A 20277-nucleotide genomic window follows, 5' to 3' on the forward strand; every position below is an offset into this window, starting at 1 on the left:
GGAAAGAGGTGACACTCTTCAAAAAACAAATGTACTCTTTATCTGAGTTATGCAACTGTAACCCTCTACACATCATCTTTACAATAAAAGGTAAATAAAAATAAAATAATAAAAAATAAATTTAAAAAGACAGAAAGAAAGCTATAGCTCAAGTAGTAAAGTGCTATCGTTGAGCAGAAAAGCTCACACACACACACACACACACACACACACACACAAAATAAAATACAAAAATAAAATACACACACAAATAAAATGAGTAAACATGTTACTTGCAAGCTCATCTCCTGAGAGAAGGCAATGACTGTGGACCTCAAAGGTTAAATCTTACAATAAACATCATGTGTTTGTGAAGATCTTACAGGTGAAAGCTCTATTATTTTGTCATTCATTTATTTTTATGCAGAACTAGTTACATTCAGTGGAGCAAGTTTGAAACAATAAGATAAATTCACTTAAATCACTAGTAATTATAAGTCACTCATAATAGTTAAAATTAACTTCCTTAATCTCATGGAAAAAAAAACCTTTGGCAATAAATATCTTTATGTTACATAGCATAAAAAGTAAGAAGAAGAGGAGAAGAAGGAAGAGGAGAAGGAGGAGGAGGAGGAAGAAAAGATCATGATGAGGATGATAATGATAATGATGATGATGATGATGATGATGATGAGTGAGATTGAGAAGCATAGTTTATAAACTATAAAATAACAAAATTTAGGACCAAAATGCAAACTGTTTAACATTCTTTATTGCCTTGTTATTGCATATAGTTACATATTTTAACTGTGAAAGAAACTTAGGCTTGCATTGTAGCTTTAAAATCTGAGATTATTTTAACAATTACTAAATAGCAAAATAGTAAAAAAGGGAGAATGTAATCTATGTTCCTGCTTTGTTTGTGTTAACGCTTGTAAGAACATTTCATAAATCTTTTGTGAATTCTAATTGTTGAAGTGCTTGCCTTTTACAAATTGAATACAAAGTTTTACTTTTAATGAGTTTATGTACACCTATTTAAAATGGCAAACAATTAGATTTTTATTTCCTTTGTCTCTGAATTTCTTCCAGGGCCAACAACTTTTTGAAAAGTTGCTCCAGCTGACTTCCCAAAACATAGAAATCAAGCTTGTGAGTGATGTGACAGCTGATTCAAAGGTATTAGAAGCCTTGAGATTAAAGGGTAAGGCCAAGGCTGATACGCTACTTTACCATGGGTTCTCTGTGAAATACCTTCGATTTTATATAAAATGCAATATAATTTCTCTGTGATCAGTACATTTCACTTGAAACACTTTTTATTTCTCCTTTAAAAAACTAAACTCAGACTAGAGCTTCTGAACAAAGCAATAAATGAATGAATGTTACTAGGAATTCCAAACTATATTTTTTGATATTAGTTTATACAAAATAATATATTTACCAGCCAGGTGCCAGTGGTTCACGCCTGTAATCCCGACTACTCGGGAGGCTGAGATCTGAGAATCACAGTTCAAAGCCAGCCCAGGCAGTAAAGTCTGTGAAACTCTTATCTCTAGTAAACCACCAGAAAACAGGAAGTGGCGCTCTAGCTCAAGTGGTAGAGCACTAGCCTTGAGCTGAAGAGCTGAGGGACAGCATTCAGGCCCATAGTTCAAGCCCCATGACTGACCAATAATAATAATAATAGTAATAATAATAATAATAATAATAATACATTTACCATTAGGTGATAATCAACTAGAAAGAAGAATCTTTTTCCCTTGAACACTTTAGTTATATTCCATTAAAACACACACCAGTTTGTTTTTCTCATCTATGAAATGAAAATCCTCTTCATACAGCAGTCTTTAAAATAATGCAGCACCCATTACAAATCTGTGGAATAACATGAACTTTTTAAAATTAGGACAATTGCATAGGAGAATTTCACTCTTACTCCACTTTGCAATTTTTCTCATGAAGACATACCTTCATTTTGCTGCAATCTTCTTTAAACTCTTCTCTAAACATTGTAAACATTTTTGTTCAGTCGTGGGGCTTGAACTCTGGGCCTGGGTGCTGTCCCTAAGCTCTTCAGCTCAAGATGAGCACTCTCCCACTTCAGCCACACTGCCACTTCCAGTTTTCTGGTGGTAAATTGGAGATAAGAGTCTCAGGGACTTTCCTGTGGCTTTCCTAGCTTTGAATGATGATCCTCAGATCTCAAGCCTCCTGAGTAGCTAGAATTACAGGCGTGAACCACCAGCACAGCACCTAGCTGTAAAGATTTTTGTACAGAATTTACTATATGAGTTTTAAGCCCCAATAAAGAATTGACAAGTGGGAACCGGTGAAAATGTCCATACTTCTGGTTGTCCATAGGAGAGGACAATCTTATTGAGTCTACAAGTTTCACTTGGCAGCATTGCATCTGGGTGTCTGTTATTGGAAAATACCATGACTCTTTGCTTGCCACTTTTCTCATCTTTTTAGAAGTTATTTAGTGACTATACCTTCTGCAAATTGGACAGATGGATTGAAGTAAGTGAACCTAAGCGGCCTTTCTGCCTGAAGTTGGAAGTGATAAAGAAAAAGTAAATGTTAAATTACATAAGTATATGGAAGCCATAAGCTTGGCCACATGTGAACCTTGTATAATCAGCCTTGTGTGCTGTTTACTGTAACAAAATATCTGAAATAATTAACTTGGAGAGGGAAAAACTTCATTTTAGCGCATGGGTTCATCTTCTCCTCTTTTGTCATTGACCCTATTTCTTTGGGGTTTGTGAAAGCACTGTAGGAGTACATGGTAAAGGAAGTAACTCATCTGATGGCAAAGGACAGTCAGGGAAGGGAGGAAGACAAAGAGGAACATAACAAGGGAAAACAGGCTGGGATGTAGCTCAGTGGCAAAGTGCTTGCCTAGCAGATGCAATGTCCTGGGTTCAATCCCCAATACCAAAAAAGAATATACAGAGGAGGAGGAGGAGGAGGAGGAGGGGGAGGAGGGGGAGGAGGAGGAGGGGGAGGAGGAGGAGGAGGAGGAGGAGGAGGAGGAAAACAAAGAAGAAGGAGGAGGAGGAGGAGGAGGAGGAGGAGGAGGAGGAGGAGGAGGAACAAACTAGAGCCACATCCTCAGTCACCTAACTTCTACTATGCACCATTTCCTAACATTTCCACCACCTCTCATAGAACTATAATCAACCAACGTCTCATAAAAACAACCTCTCTCAGAGCCATAGATTGATCAACCATTGAACACATGGGCCTTTGGAGAACATTTATCCACACTATACCAAAGCTGTCACAGGAAAATTAAGAAATTGACAAGATATGTCAGGATCTGAAAAGTTTCATATTGCTGCTTGAGTACACTATAATATTTCTGAAAAACAAAATGCTTGGTTTGGTGGATTGACAGGTGCATTCAGAATGGCTTAGAAATACATTATTATTTTATTTAAAAATATTAACTTTTGCTTTTTCTGAGAATTTGTTATCTAATATACCCTCTAGGGATGGATTACATGTGGTTAACTAAGGATGCTTGTGTTTGCAGGTGATTCTTTTAATTGTATCTACTTACCTCTGCTAGGGACTTGATTGTTCTGCAAGTATAAAAAGTTAGGAGGGAGAGAGGGGGTCTAAGAGTTCTATTACTTGTTTATATATCCATATATCACTTTCTTGCCATAAACTTTGCTAAATCGGAAGTTAAAGCTGGAGAGTCTTAGATGGCCTGACAGGTGTCTTAGCTATTATAAAAGTAACTTATCCCCCAGAAGAGGAGACAGCTGTTAGCAAATTTATATGTAAAGCCCTGGTTCACATTTCTATTGTAAACTAGGAAATAAAGCTTTATTATAGTCATTGCTTCTCACGGAACACACTGGAATCTTCAAATTGATCTATGTATAGTACAATGCAGGCTCTACAAATAACAGGAGTTACTGCTTCTGGTAGAGTAATAAACAGGACCCTCATTCCCCATAACTATTTGCTGTAGACCTGTAGTAGGTCAGTTGGCTTTTAGTAATGTATGTGTATATACTATATGTACAAGATACATAAATCTCTAAAATACAGATCTATTTTTCAACTCTCATTCTAGTATAAGATATAACCTAGTACATTTTATTTTTATGACATAGTACATTTTATTTTTATAAGTATTTTTTGTTATTGCAGAATTGATATACAGAAGAGTTATAGTTACATGAATCATGTAATGAGAATTAGATATCATTCTTTATGGATCATGTCTCCCCTTCTGTCACTCTCTCCATTGTTATTGTTGTTGTTGTTGTTGTTGTCGGTCATGGGGTCTGAACTCTGGGCCTGGGCGCTGTCCCTCAGCTCTGCAGCTCAAGGCTAGCACTCTACCACTTGAGCCACAGCACCACTTCCAGCTTTTTCTGCTTATGTGGTGCTGAGGAATCAAACCAGGGCCTCATGCGTGCAAGGCAAGCACTCTACCACTGAGCCACCTTCCCAGCCCCCACACTCTCCCAATCTTCCCTCCACGCCCACCACAGGATAACCAGTTCATTTTTAGCAAAGTGTCTAGTGACTGTTATATTTGTTCATCCATGTTCCACCTTTTATGTCTTCCCTTCCCCTCCCAAATACAAACTAACAAACAAGACAAAAGGAAAAGGAAACAAAAACAGCAACAATAACAACTAAAGAATGTCTCTTGTTCCTTTTCTTGGAGTTCATTTCATAGGATATTATCATATGTGATCATTTGTCCATAGCCATTGAGCCTTTGTCCACCGCTTCTATGCATAGCCTCCTTTGGCCTCTGTATGTTAATAACCAAGGTCCTATATAATTTATCATGCCCTAGTGTTATTTATCCAGTGTGTTTACTTGTAAATTTATAGGCACATTCAAGTTACCACAAATGCGGGAAAACATGCAGCCTGCATTTCTTTGGTTCCCTAGTATATTTTAGGAACTTTATGAAACAATTTAAAATTTGTATTTGAAGAAGAAAGGAGAGAAGGGCTGATGAGTACTTTCATAAGGAGTCAGGTACCTTGAGGGGAAGAATGATGTTGAGACAGAAGGGGAAGAATGATAAAAGGATAACGTTGCTCAAGATACATTGTATTCATAAACATATGTTGTTATACATTTTATAACTAAAGATAATAAAAAATAAATATAATTTTAAAAATTCAAACAATAATTAATAAAATTTTAAAAATAAATTTTAAAATGAGTATTTTAAGGGTTGTCTTTTTTTTAATTTTATTTTCTTATGAAGATGCTGTATGAAGAGGTTACAGTTACATGAGTAAGGTAATGAGTACATTTCTTGTCAAGCATTGTTACCCCCTCCTTTGTTTTTCTCCTACTATCCCTTCCCTCCCCCACTTCCCCCACCCAAAGTCGTAAAGTTCATTTCCAACATAGTGTCTTGTGAGTATCATTGTTGCAATGGGTCATCCTGTATCCTTGTTTAGCATTTTGTTATTTTAAGGGTTGTCTTTTAACTAGGGGTGTGTGTGTGGTGGGGTGCATTAGTCTGGGGCTTGAACTCAGGGCCTTAGGACCATCTCTGATGTTTTAGACTCAAGGCTAGCATTATACGACTTGAGCCACAGCTCCACTTCTGGCTTTTTGATGATTAATTAGACATAAAAGCCTAATGGACTTTCCTGCCCAGAAATTGCCATCTTCAAATCTCAGCCTTCTGAGTAGCTAGGAATACAGGTGTATACCCACCAGTACCTAGCTTCTTTTAATTTCTTTAAGGAAGAAATTCTAGTATTTTAGAAAACCTTCAAGAAATGTTATCCAGAAATATTATAGTCCCCCAAAATAGGTAAATATAAAACTAGTATGAATGATTTCAGCTGGAAGAGAATTGCTGAAAGCATGCTAATCAAATATGTTGTGCAAAATAAACAAAGATGAGCCTTCCCAATCAGTAGTAAAGATTTAGACAGATGTAGGTCCCGCCAGTACAAAGCAGGCTGGAGAGTGAAGCCCCCCAGGGATGGGGAGATGGAGATCTCTCGATGTTTCTCTTGTTCCCATTAGCCTCTCTTCTAGATTTAGAAGTCAGAAAGACACACACATGCATACACATACACCTGCCCATTGTCTCTACATTTGCTGTGGAGGTGGGATATTCAGGAATCAAATCCCATGAAGTCTTGGACCTACAGAGGAATTTGATGTTACACAAGAATCTCTACAAATTTGGGGTTTTTCTTATTATTTTATTTTTATTTTTATTTGTGTGTGTGTGTGTCAGTCCTGGAGCTTGAACTCAGGGCCTATGCACTGTCTTTAAGCTTCTTTTGCTCAAGGCTAACTACTGTACCACTTGATCCACAGCTCCATCTTGGCTTTATAAGAGTCTCATGGACTTTCCTGCCCAGGCTAGCTTCAAACTGTGCTCCTCAGATCTCAACTTCCTGAGTAGCTAGGATTACAGGCATGAGCCACTGGTGCCCAATTCTAATTGTTTGTTTGTTTGTTTGTTTTGCATAGTAACAACTTCCAACACTATTCCCCCAAAATATACCATACCAAGTGCAATATCTTAGGTCAGATCATGTGCTTCCTCTCCTGCCCCCAAACAATAGCAACAAGTGTCCCTCAAATAGAACACTAAATTCCACGTTCTTATTTTCCACATCTCACAAGCCAAATTTGATAGAATCTGCTCCTTAATATTCTTCCCCAGTAGCAAAATTTCTTCTCAGTTTCCACTCCGCCAGTTCAGGCCTTCAATAAATTTCCAAGCCTTGCCACCTTTCCATTTCCACTTTCTGATCTCCACACAGCTATCAAAGAGATTTCCCACGATGTGGTTATAACCCACTTCCTGTCTCCTGAAAGCATATGTGTGTATGAGTGTTATGCATACATTCTTCCTTACTGAGGAATATAACACAATAAAGGGCATAACTTAATGAAACTGTTACTCTACCTAAATTTTTCAGTCAACACCCAAAAAGTCCATGGCACAGAACAAGTTGTTGGGGTAAGAAATAGACATAGAAGGAAATTCTACAATGCTTGATAAGAAATGTACTCATTATCTTGCCCATGTAATTGTAACCCCTCTGTACAGTATTTTCACAATAAAAAAAAAGAAGGAAATCTAGACAACCAAAGAAGATTTAGGATCTTGACAACAAAGACCATCTTGTCTGGGGGTTCCAGGTTGTGTGATGCTAAATAAAAGTTTTGATTAGTGTGTTATGTCTTTTTAGTTTCTTTTCCCAGGAATATTTAGTTTTACAGTTTAAGGTATAGAATGGAAGAAAGTAGAAATCAACTTCGGCAACAGGACGGTTTTAGTGAATAAGTAGCTTCAGCCAGTGGTGCTATCTGGAGCAAATTTAATGGGAGACTAATAATATACTGTTCAGTACCTGACCTCCAAAATTAGTGATTTTTTAAAGCCAAGTAAAAGCACATGAAGCAAGAGGGTTTATTTAGGTATTCCTCTATTACAAAACATTCATTAAGTGTCATTTCTTCAATTGTCTGTTGCAGTCAGTATACTCTGCAAAACTGGCTACCTTTTAGCTTCTACTACCACTGTTTGTCTTCTACAGAGCTTTATAAAAATAAACTCATGATCTTTCATACCTGGATCATTTTTTTCAGGGTTTTTTTTTTGGCGGGGGGGGGGGGTTTCAGGCTTTTGCTTGTTTGTTTTGTTTGTTGCCACCCTGGGACTCAGCCTGGGCAATGTCCTAGAGCTCCTTTTTGCTCAAAGTTAGCACTCTACCATTTGAGCTACAGCTCCACTTCTGGGTTTTTCTGTGATTAATTAGAAATAAGAGTCTCACGGAGTTTTCTGCCCATCTGGCTTCTAACCACGATCCTCAGATCTCAGCCTCCTGAGTAAGTGGATTATAGGCATGAGCAACCTGTGCCCAGCTTCAGTTTTATGTTTTTAAGACCTGCATATAGCAGTAATTTGGGGGTTTTTTGCATCACTGTAGTCTACTCTATAAATATAATGTACAGATAACAGAGATTATGGTTTTACTAATGTTTGGTTGTTTGGGGGTAATACTATCATTAATATATCTTTCTGGTACCCACATACACACATTTCTATTGGTTATTTACTCCAAGGGGAATTTTTATATCACTCAGGTTTACATACATGTTCCACTCCACTAGATAACAACAATCATTTTCCAAGTGGTTCCACCCATTTGAGAAATTATATTTAAAGAGCTTAACAAAGGAATTTCAATTAAAGATGTCAGTTTGTGAGTACAATGCATCATGATCAATGTTACCCCAATCATAGTTCTTCACCATCTTTCCATAGTCAGAGAAGGTGCATAAGCATTCCGTTTGCCCATGTCCTCTTGAGTTTTAATACTCTTGTGTTTATTTTTTCCAGATATTTGGATGGATATCTGTCATGTTGTAATTCAATTTCTTTTGCTAAATATCTAATATTGAACTCATATAGTTAACCATATTCATAGTCTTCTTGATAGGCTGCTCTTTCAAGTATTTTTCCCATTGTAATTTGGGGGGGGTTGTTTTTATTCTTATTGTCCTATTCTTATGGATTATTTGTACTTATAAGATTTGTATCATCTTTTTTATCACCTTCTAATAGTTGTACAATTATTTGAATTTGAAACCTGAAGGCTGCAATCTGTCATCTGTGCCCTTTGTGACCAGTAATGAAGTTGCTCTGACAGTCTATGGTTTGCCTAAAACTGACACTTGGCAATTTCCCTCCTTAACACTGCACAACCAGCAAACTAGCTGAGGAGTCAGAGCCATTTTTGAGTTGCTGAACAACCAATAGCCACAGGTCCTAATGAGCACTGCTAGAGCCTCTTTGTAGACAGTTAATTGATGTCCACAGACATTGTACCACTATTTAAATTTTTCATATTTTCTGTTAGCTAAGAAGTATGCTGTATTATTTTATCAAATCCTAAATTTGTGATCTTTGCTATTGCTTATATGAACTCTAGAAACTGCTCATTCAGCAATAATAACTCATTTTATTTTCACATTCATCAAATTAAGAAAACCTGAAAGGAAAATACATTTGTAAGTCTAAGCAAAGGAGTTGCACAACTTTTAAAATTAATACCAAGGCTGGCTCTAGTGGCTCATGCCTGTAATCTTCTCAGGGTCTGGTATTTGAGGATCACAGTTCAAAGCCAGTCCAGAGAGGAAGGTCTATGAGTCTTTTACCACCAAGAAACCACCAAAAAGCCAGAAGTGGAACTGTGGCTCAAGTAGTATCTACTAACTCTCTATTTGCTTATTCAACTGACACTACCACATGATCCTTTCCTCCAGCTATGCCTTTTGCTGGTCGTGGAGCTAGAGTATCACAGCCTTTTCTGTTCAGACTGGTCTCAACTCTCAATTCTCCAGATATCAGCCTCCTGACTAGCTAGGATTATAAGCATGAGACACTGGCATCTGACTGAAATGTGTTCTTGTTTTTTGGTTAGGTTGGGATTTTTTATTTTTGTTTTTAACTTAGAGTTTACCTCTTAGCAGTTATCTCAGATTTGACTTCTCAGCTGAAATTGCCAAGACATTAATATTAGATGAGAATGAGTTAAACTACCAGTGGAGACTGAATCTTTCATGGGGCTGAGGAAGATGGGTGCAGAGATTTGATCCAACTCATACTGACAGTGGTGGAGGTTGTGTGTGTGCTGCTTTATGAAGTCAAACTTGAACTTTCCTGGTACGATCTGAGGCTCTGTGGCCAACAAAGAGGCTGATGAGTGAATCTAAGTATTTACGAAGCAAAGCTAACATGAAGACAGAAGATAGCCTATGAAAGGGAAGGCTCTGTCTCTGTGTCTCTTTAAGTGAATTTCCTAGGATTGCCTCCAGTAAGGAGTAAAGCTTCAGGGGAGAGCTGCATTGTGATAGCTTTAGTGGGATCACTCTCTTTTTTCTTTTTTGTCGGTCATGGGGCTTGAACTCTGGGCTTGGGTGCTGTCCCTCAGCTCTTTAGCTCAAGGCGAGCACTCTACTGCTTGATCCACAGCGCCACTTTTGGTTTTCAGGTGGTTTATTGGAGATAAAGTGTCTCACGGACTTTCCTACCCAGGCTGGCTTTGAACCATGATCCTCAGATCTCTTAAGTAGCTAGGATTATAAGCGTGAGCCACTGGTGCCTGGCTCTCTTTTGGTTTTATTTCTCCTTTATAGCCATTCTTCTCTCAAAGTCTTCTCATCTAATATTAATGCGTTGGCTATATATATATATATATATATATATATATATATATATATATATATATATATATATATATATATATATTAAAGATACTGTAAAGAGGGATTACAGTTACATGAGTAAGGTAACAAGTACATTTCGTATTGAGCATTGTTACCCCTCTTTTGTTTTTCCCCTACCATCCCTTCCCTCCCCACCTCCCCATTTCCTCCCCCCCCAAATTTCTGTAAATTTGTTTTCAACATAGTTCCCCTTCTTTTCCTAATCTGCACAATACTACAGGATAGTGATTCAAGTGTGAAAAGCAATCTTGTTGAAACAAAACAGGACATTTGTTGTTGGAAAGAGAACAGCTTGGTTGTTTATATAGACGCCCAGCCTAGTTGATATCTACAAAAATAGGGCTTGATATCAGAACCTGGGCCCTGTCCCTGAGCTTTTGTGTTCAAGCTAGCACTTTGAGCCACAGCACCATTTATGGTTTTCTGGTGATTAATTGGAGATAAGAGTCTCTCTGACTTTCCTGTCCAGGCTGGCTTCAATCCTCAGATCCCAATCCTCAGAAGCTCATTCCTATAATCTAAGCTACTCATCTAGTGCCAAGCTGCTCATGTGCTTTTAATCACATTATTTACTATAGTATTTGTTTTTGAGTTCCTCCTGTTTCTGATATTTCATTTTCCTTGATCTGTCCCTGCCTTAGCCCTAGGGATTTTTTTGTTTGTTTGTTTCTTTTCCAGACTGGATCTTACTGAATCTCTTACAAAGTTGAGATGGAACCTAATAGGTGCTCTGAAGACAAAATGCTAACATCTAGCATGAGAAAAGAGAATAATGCTGTAATTAATTTTATCCTTCTGTCTTCATGTTGTGGTGCTGTATGCCCTACTGCCTCCATCCTTACTATTGAACATTCTGTTGATTTCTGGATTACATTTTTTTCTTCATCCTTAACCCAGAGATTTTCTATTTTCTGTGATTTTGGTCCTGAAATTCTCTAACCTTCTTTGCATACTTTTCTCCAACTTCTGAAGATGAGAAAACAAAACAAACAAAAATCCTACACACAAACCTAGTTGATCAAGGTTAGAAAAAAAGAGCCGTCAAAATTACTTACAAAATCATCAAGTCAATTTCAAGATCATTACATTTACTTTTAAATGTTCCACATTTCATTGACTTCCCAGACTGCATTAATACGGCACAGCTGTTTAATTGAGCCAAATATCACAAACCATTAACAATATTGAGAGAAAATTGCTTATAGAGAATAGTGACCATAGATAATTAAACCAAATAGAGATTCTGATTGGGAAGAAGCCAAGAGATCTGCTCTAGGGAAGTCTAAGGTACATCCAGGGAATAGACGGATAAGAAAGAGATCTTTGAATCAAAGCAGAACCATCTTGAAACATAGGAGCTCTGGCCCCTGTCCATGCAGTGAGAGACCACCAGCTAGGAAAATACTGAGAATGCAGGTTATACTTATAACTTATACTTATAACTTATACTGAGAATGCAGGTTATACTTATAAATGCAGTCATCATTGGTTCCAGGTAGAGCTTAATCTAAGCCACAGAGAAGAGTTTCCTACCTTCATCCCTTTTGACAGCCAAGAACAAAACCCAGGGAAAGAAACCCAGGAAATAGCATGTAGCTAACCATCACCAGGCCTCTGACAAATGAGATACCAAACAAGAGCATAAATAATATGCCCAAACATGGCTCTACTGACAATAATATTTAATATTTATTGAGTATTGAATGCTGGTTATAACCGCTTGTAATTCCCTCAATAACTATAAGAAGACGGTTACCTTGTTCCTTCATTTTTGCAAATGAGAATTTAAGGGAGTTACAACTCTAAGGTGACACATTTGTAAGTGGTAGACAGAAAGAATGGCTGACTAATGAAACTCCATTTCACCAGAACCATAGGCTAAGCCGCAATGCTTCTGTTGCCTGTTGCTAGATCCAGGTTCTGAGACCAGGGAAAAGGATTTCTTGATACTCTATTTTGCCTGACATAGAAATGTTTCTGTCAACCAGAGTAGCCTTAAGTAAAGAGAGCACAATCTCCAGAAGATTGTATAAGACAATTTTAATGACTGTAAAGTATTCTGTCACTTGTGTGTGTGTGTGTGTGTGTGTGTGTGTGTGTGTGTGTGTGTATGCATGCACACACATGCATGTACCCATTCTGAGCTTGAACTCAGAGCTTCACACTCAGCTTTCTTCCTTAAGGCTGGTGCTCCTCCACTTGACCCGTGCCTCCAGCTCTGCTTTCTGATGGTTAATTGGAGATAGAATTTCTTGGACTTTTCTGCCCCTGGTCTGGCTTCAAACCATGATCATTTATGTCTCAGCCTCCTAAGTAGCTTGGATTACAGGCATGAGCCACTGGTGCTGTTCACTTTTAACATTCTGGGGTTTTGTTTATTTGATTTTATTGTCAAGGTAATGGACAGAGGGGTTACAGTTACATAATAAGATAGTAAGTACATTTCTTGTCAAACTTGTTACCCCTTCCCTCATTTTTCTCTCACTTTCCCTCCATCTTGACCCTCACCCCCCAAGCTGTACAGATTTCCAACATATTGTTTTGTGTATATCCCTGTTGCATTGGCTTCCCCTTGTCCTTTGTCTCACCATTCTGTTGTTCCCCTTCCCTTCCCTGATTCAGATAACCAGGTTTACCAGAATCAAGTACAGTTACAACAGGGGATATACCATAGGGGAAAAAACATACAAAAAAAAATAAGAAATCACATAGTACCTTAAAAACAACAGCAAAGAAAAACCTCTTGTGTCCATATCTTGGAGTTCATTTCACTTAGCATCATCTTATATGATCACATGTGCATATCTATTGAGCTATTCTGCTCATCTGCTAAGATTATCCTATCCTAACTAACCAATGGACTTGTTTCTTTGGATCTGGCTTACTTCACTTAATAAGATTTTTTCCAAGTCTTTTCATTTCCTTAAAAATGAGGCAGTGTCATTCTTTCTGATGGAAGCACAGAGTTCCAATTCCACATTATATATATATTCCACATTATATATATATATATATATATATATATCCCACATTAACATTGTGTTTTAACTAAGAAATTCTTAATACACTTCTGTTATAGACTGAGTGCCCTAGCTTTGATACCCTGTCATTGAAAAACAAACAATCATTGATCTTAGGAGAAATAGCATAAAAATATGGCAAAATGTAGGTAAATATGAAGCTGTACTTTAGAGTTCTGAGTATCTCATCACAGTTATTCAGTACACCAAGGACTCCTTCCTGCGTATCCAAAAAAGAAGTGCTACAGAGCCTGCTCTTACTTCTCAAACCTGTTCCTTAGAACACAAAAGTTCTATGGCATGTACCAGGCCCTGAGGGGTTCAGTTAAACTAAGCACGATTTCCTATTATCAAGTTTAAATCTCTCTGTGTGTGTGTGTGTGTGTGTGTGTGTGTGTGTGTGTGTGTGTGTGTGTGTGTGTGTGTGTGTGTGTGTGTGTGTGTGTGTGTGCAGGCATGCTGATTCTGGGGCTTGAACGCAGGGCCTTGGCACTGTCCCTGAGATTTGTTTGTCTGAGGCTAGCACTCTACCACTTGAGCTACAGAAATACTTTCAGCTTTTTCTGAGTAGTTTGTTGAAGATAAGCATCTCATGGACTTTCCTGCTTCAAACCTCAATCCTTCGATCTCAGCCTCCTGAGTAGCTAGATTTACAGATGTGAGCCCAGCGCTTGGCTCAAGTTTAAATCTTAAAGAAGTCTAAGCAACTATGTTCAGGGAAATGATGGATACTCGGCACTCAGACTGCTAAGGATTTTGAATGACTGCCACTTACTTCATAACACAACACAAAATCCAAGAGCTGATGTGCCTCAGGGCAATCAGCTTTCTGGCCAGAGGCCGTTCTAGAGAGCTGGCTTTGACTGCAAGCCTCTAAGTAAGTGAAGGCGTAGACAGGTACCAGAGCAGAGCCTAGCAACGCCTCAGCTTTAATGAGAGCCTGCTGTCATTCCCACCTCTTCCCCTGAGGTCCTAATTGGGCCTTCCAGGCATCTGAATTCTGCTCATTGAGTTGCATCTGTCACCTTGCATAGCCTAAGTATCAAGCTTTTAGGCTAGCTCTGTCTCAGTGACTGAGGTTTTAAACAGAAGGATGTTATGACTTTGTTCAACAAGAAATGTTCTCACTACCTTAAGTATGTAACTGTAACCCCTCTGTACATCACTTTGACAATAAATTCAATTTTTTAAAAAGTTTCACTTTCCCACATAACTTTGAATGGGCATTTCTCAGCTGTCGGTCTCCTACACAAAATGTTTCCAGTAATTAAGTTTCTCTCTACACCTCATCTGTGTTTTCAAAGCTTCTTTCTTTTAGTTGGATCATGGAAGCTCCTGTTTGATGATAACATGACCTAACCACCTCTCCATGTATCTAGTAAGTGTTTCTGACACCAAAGAAGACCATCATAAATGTCTCCCCATACTGGGACTCGAACAATATTACTTGGCTTGCTTGTGCATAGCTGGTACTCTACCACTTGAGCCATGTCTCTAGTCTGGCTTTTTGCTAGGTATTTTGAAGATGGAGTCTTGAGGAGTTTCATTCCTTAACTGACTTTGAACCATGATCCTCTAGGTCTCAGCCTCCTGAATAGCTAAGATTATTGGTGTGAGCCTGTGCCTCCTTTCTAACAAGAGCCTTTTGCTTGCAATTTTCTGCTGCTATTAACGCTCTGGTGGCTGGCTGATAAAAAGAGTGGGAGGTGGAGAACTATGAGGTGTGGGAAGGGAATATGGCTAGTGTTTCAGGCCACAGATCACAATTCTGAGTCTGAAGAGCAGCCACCATTAAATGTTTTACTAGTTTCAGGATTCTTTATTGTTATTATCAGATCACATCTGTACCTGAGTAGAAGATCCTCACCAATGGATTTCTTTTTCACATGCTCCTTTTTCTTTTTTCTTGAAAATAGCATGTACCTGTCTGTGTCCAATTGAGAGTTAGAGCCACACAGCATCTTAAACTAAAGAAAATGTAATGTGAATAATTACTTAGCCACGATTTAATGGTAACTAAATAGGAAAAGGATGTATATTGTCTGGGGCGAGAGGAACCTAAGGCTAGAGTTCAGATATACTGAAAGAACTGTTGCAGTTCCGGGGATAGCAGAGAAGTAAGCTGATTTTCTTGGGCTGGAGCCTTCTGTCATCCCTGGCAAGTGAAAAGAAGCTGTCCAGAGTGGAGGTGGTCTGTAGTCAGTGGACGGGCGCGCGAACTGACAAATAGTCCTCCTCTGCGAGCAACGGCTAGGGAAAATATAGGAGACACATAATAAGGATGACTCAAGCCTTTATATAGGATATACTTGTGTTAAGTAATGTGCTTACACCATTCTTATGTATTTGAAATGTATCTTGCTTTTGCATATCTGCAACCCTGGCTTTAGGTGCAATCACAGCAAAGGAGGGCCATGGTAGCTAGCCAGCATGCAAGGAAGCAGAGAGAATAGGGTTCTGGCACAAACAAGAGTTGAGATAGTATCCATGTGAAAAGAGCCACACACAAAATAAGTTTGAATGAGGCCAGTCCAGGCACGTAAGTGTTCTGAGTGACCATGTATTATGGTTAGAATTGAGCCCAGCTGGCTGGCCTCAGGCCCATATCATCAGTCCACTAGGCACCAGCCACCCTCTCCAGCGCTTGGACTCATGAAAACTAAGCTGTGTTTGTTGCAGAGGAGAAATGCTAAAAGGAACTCCCTCCATTTTTGCAGAGCAGATATTAGAAGGTGAATTTGATGGGAGAGGTACTTAATTTGCTAATTAATTTTTACTCTGCCAACTGCAGAAATTATATTATGTATTCTTTAGCAAGTGACCTTTCTTTAATGTAAAATGTGATTCATGTAAAATGTTAATTATGCATTACAAAATATGGCAGACTGGATATGGTACTGGATCATGGAATGTGGTCATTTATTTACTCAATATATACTAAGTGATATACTCAAACCCTATATATATACATATATATACATATATGTATATATATACATATATATGGGTGTATATATATATGTATATATATGTACATATATATGGGTGTGTGTGTATATATGTACATATATATGGGTGTGTATATATATATATATATATATATATATATATATATATATATATATGGGTATTGAACTCAAGGTATCTAGTTTTCAAGGATCTGCTGCTTAAGCCTTTTGCTGGCCAGCCTCAGGCCACAATCCTCTTGGCTCCATTCCTAAGTAGTTGATATTACAGGCATTCACCACGATACCATGCTTTCCATCTTTTTTAAAAAAGAAAAGAAAGTTGGGAGAACTAAGTTTAAGAAAATTCCCCGAGCAGCACGATTACCATTTAACAGCACAAGTTTAATGGGAAGAAGAGTCATCTATTCATTACATGTCTGAAGAAAACAATTATAACTTTTCAGTCTGGTGAATTCCCTATTTATTTAAAGCTGTCAACTTGAAAGTTCAGTTAGTTGTAATCCAAATTCTTTCTTGATGAGTTTTAACCTACAGGGGGTTTTGCAGCTGGGATTACATTTTTTTCTAATGAAGGAAGAATTCCATCATTGTGAAAGAACAGAAACTAGAGCGTGTGCACTAGAGCATCTAGGAATTAGATCTACTTATTCAAACCCTCCTTGCCCCCACCCTTAGTTTTAGAAGCAGGTGATTTTTCCCCAGGGTATGTATCTTTATGGCAGAATAGTTTGTGAAAACTCTATTTAGAAGCTTTATGTAGTTGTAGAACCAAAGATTTCCCATGGTGCAGACCTCCCTTTAAATCTCTTAACAGTGTTCAAATTTTATTGACTTCCAAGCATAAGGTTGGCAGGTCGGTTTGTTGGCTTCTTTGTTCTGTTTGTTTGTTCTAACAGCAAAAGTAATTCCTGCCAAATACTGGGGTGAAATCACTCATAGTAATTAACTCACTACAAAGACTTTGACATTACAAAACTTACATAAAACTTTAGGCCAACTGAGAAATGTGAGAAAATGAAGAATTCAGTTTCATTTTTAGGATAGGTTGAAGTTTCTGGAAGCTATTGGTTTAGAGCCAACTTCCCTTAAGCATTTCTCTTTTTTAATGACATTTTATTACTTTTAAATAGTTTTTTTACAAAGGGGTTATCATTCGACATATCAGCTTATGAGTACAATGCATCTTGATCAACATCACCCTTACATTATTCTCTCCAATCCCATCCATCCCCTCAGTTTTCATAGTTTCATAGAATATGCACTGAATATTATGACTACTTTCTCCCCCAATACCTTGGTCTACACCCATACCCTTGAACTCCCCCCCCCCCACATACCTCGAGTACCATCTTCCCGGTATTTATTTTGTTAGACTGTGATTTAGTTGCTCTAAGGAGTTTCACCAATTCAATTCTCCCCTGTGTATAGTATACTTTAATTAATATATTTGTGTATATGTGCATATGACCCTGTATCTGTTGATTTCCTTATCTATAAATCAGACACAATATCTTCATGTCAGAGAAAACATGCTTCCTCTGTCCCTCTGGGCCTAACTTTACTTAACATAATTCTTTCCTTGTCTCTCCATTTCTTTCCAAGTAATGTAATATTCTTCCTATGGATGAGTAAAACACCATATTGAGTGTACATGCATGTGTGCATGTGTGTATGTGTATGTATATCACATTTTCTTGATCCTTTGGTCCATTGAAGGGCATCTGGGTTGTTTCTATACCTTGGCTATGATGAATACTGCAGCAATGAACATGATTGTGCAAGTGGCTTTACTGTATCCTAACTTGTAATATTTTTGTAGATGTCCAAGGGTGATACTGCTGGATCATAGGATAGTTCTATCTACATTTACAGTTTTGTCTTTTCTTGGGAATCTCCAATCTGCATTCCACAGTGGTTGCACCAGTTTATATTCTCACCAATAGTGTATTAAGGTCTCTTTTCCCCACATCCATGCCAGCATCCATTAACGTTTGCATTCTTGATGATCTTCATTTTAACCAGGGTAAGATGGAATCTCAGTGTTATATTGATTTGATTTTACTTGATAGCCAGAAATGTTTTCCTTTTCTTCACATGTTGACCATTTTTTCAGGTGAACAGAACACCTTTATTTGAAAGTAAATGGAAAGCTGTGAAAGAAGTAGCAGAAACTCTCCACCAGGAGAGAGGCCCCAAAGAGGAAGCTCTACTGGCCATTTTTGAAGCATTTCTTTAACTTACCTGTGTTACTTGTGGTAGTCTAATCAGGCTGCAATAGTCATATACCATAACTAGATTTTGAACTCAGTACTATACTAGCCTTACACTAGCCAGGCAAGTGGTCTACCATTTGAACTATAGGCTGTCATGCTTTTTTTAAATTTTATTGTAAAGGTGATGTCACAGGGGCTACAGTTACATAAGTAAGGAATGAGTACATTTCTTGTCAAACATTGTTACCCCCACTTTTGTTTTCTCCCATTTTCCCTCTCCCTAACTCCTCTCCCCCATCAAGTTATAAAGTTCATTTCCAACAGTGTCTTGTGAGTGTCACTGTTTCATTGATTCACCTTTTGTCCTTTGTCTCACCATTTTGTTATTCCTCTTCCCTTCCCCAAATCAGATAAATGTATATACCAGACACATAGTCTATCCTTTTTTTACCCTAATTTGTTTTGTTTTGTCTTGTTTATGTTTTCAGCTTTTTTTCTTAATGGAATCTTGTGCTTTTTGCAAGAATCAAGTTTAGCCTGCAATATTCCAACCTATGCCTCCTTCCTAGCTGGGATGACAGGTGTATGAGGTCACACTAACGTTTTTCTCGGGGCTCTTCTTCAACAGTATTCTCCCAGTCTCTCTATCTTCCAAGTGATGGGATTACAAACATGAGCCACCACTTGGGTGGCTTATAAATAATAAAAATTCCTTTTGCAGATCTCTAGAAGTAGAAATGTCAAGGATCATGTGTCAACAGATTCAGGGTCAAGTGAGGACCCAATTCTTGGTTCACAGATAGCACCTTCTTCCATTCACAAAGGACCACATTCAGACCAGAGTATCCACCACCATCCTTTTTTACACATCTACTTGTGAAATGAAAAATTATGACTGATAAGCAAAAGCTGGGCCCAAATACTTCCTTCCCTGTGAATTGTCAGCAAGAAGGCAGTAGTTTTCGGAAGCACTTGTTTCCACTCATTGCACTGCTAGCCAGGCAAGGAATGACACTCAGAGTTGTCCCTGGTAAAGAGTGTTCACAACGAGAAGGGAAAAAACAACTCGTTTAACTAGGGATACAGGTGGACCCATTGCAACAATGAGATGTACAAGTCGTTATGTCAAAAAACGAACTTTACAACTTTGGAGGGGGGTGGGGGGAGGATGGGGGAGGGAGGGGGGAGTATGGGAAGGGATGGGAAGGGGAAACAAAGAGGAGGCAACAATGCTTGATAAGAAATGAACTTGTTATCTTGCCCATGTAATTGTAACTCCTCTGTATGGTATTCTCACAATGAAAAAAAAAGTGTTCACAACATGTTTATCTGAGAAACATGTAATAGCATCTCTTGGCTACACAATGCTTTGCTAAAAGAAATAGGCCAGTGACAACCTCCAGAAGAGCAAGGAACATGTCTATTCTCTCCACTTCCCTGCACGAATTGCTGTCTGAGTCTGCTTTCAGACTTCTGATTCATAACCCAGGTTCTTTCTTACCCTTTCTACAGAATCCTGACTAATCTCATTATTTTGGCTTCCAATTTCCTTTTGATGGCCTAGGAAATGTTACTCATTTCAAATTTCTGAGTTTCCCAGATTCAATCATGACTTAGAGACTTTGTTAGGTTTCACAGTGAGTTTTCTGCTGGGTTCTGTGAGCCAATATTGCTCATGAAAGATTTCATCTTAAAACCAGCACTTCAAGCCATGCGCCAGTGGCTCTCACTATAATCCTAGCTATCAGGTGGCTGAGAGCTGATGATCATGAGCAGGCAAGTCTGTAAGAGTCTTATCTTCAATTAATCACCAAAAGCCAGACATGGAGAATAGCA

General features: G+C 38.2%; 1 protein-coding gene across 3 annotated transcripts in view; it reads left to right on the forward strand.

The window, feature by feature from the left end:
• The window catches only part of Pld5 (phospholipase D family member 5), a 350998-nt gene that overhangs the window by 222881 nt on the left and 107840 nt on the right, over positions 1-20277 (forward strand). For all 3 annotated transcript variants that reach the window (XM_070034254.1, XM_070034255.1, XM_070034256.1), the window contains one exon: positions 1072-1183. In XM_070034254.1, the coding sequence (XP_069890355.1) occupies positions 1072-1183 (112 nt within the window). The remainder of the gene's footprint in view (positions 1-1071; positions 1184-20277) is intronic.

Source organism: Dipodomys merriami, unplaced genomic scaffold (genome assembly GCF_024711535.1).
Source record: "Dipodomys merriami isolate MVZ:Mamm:240054 unplaced genomic scaffold, mDipMer1.0.p SCAF_24, whole genome shotgun sequence".
Lineage (NCBI taxonomy): Eukaryota > Metazoa > Chordata > Mammalia > Rodentia > Heteromyidae > Dipodomys > Dipodomys merriami.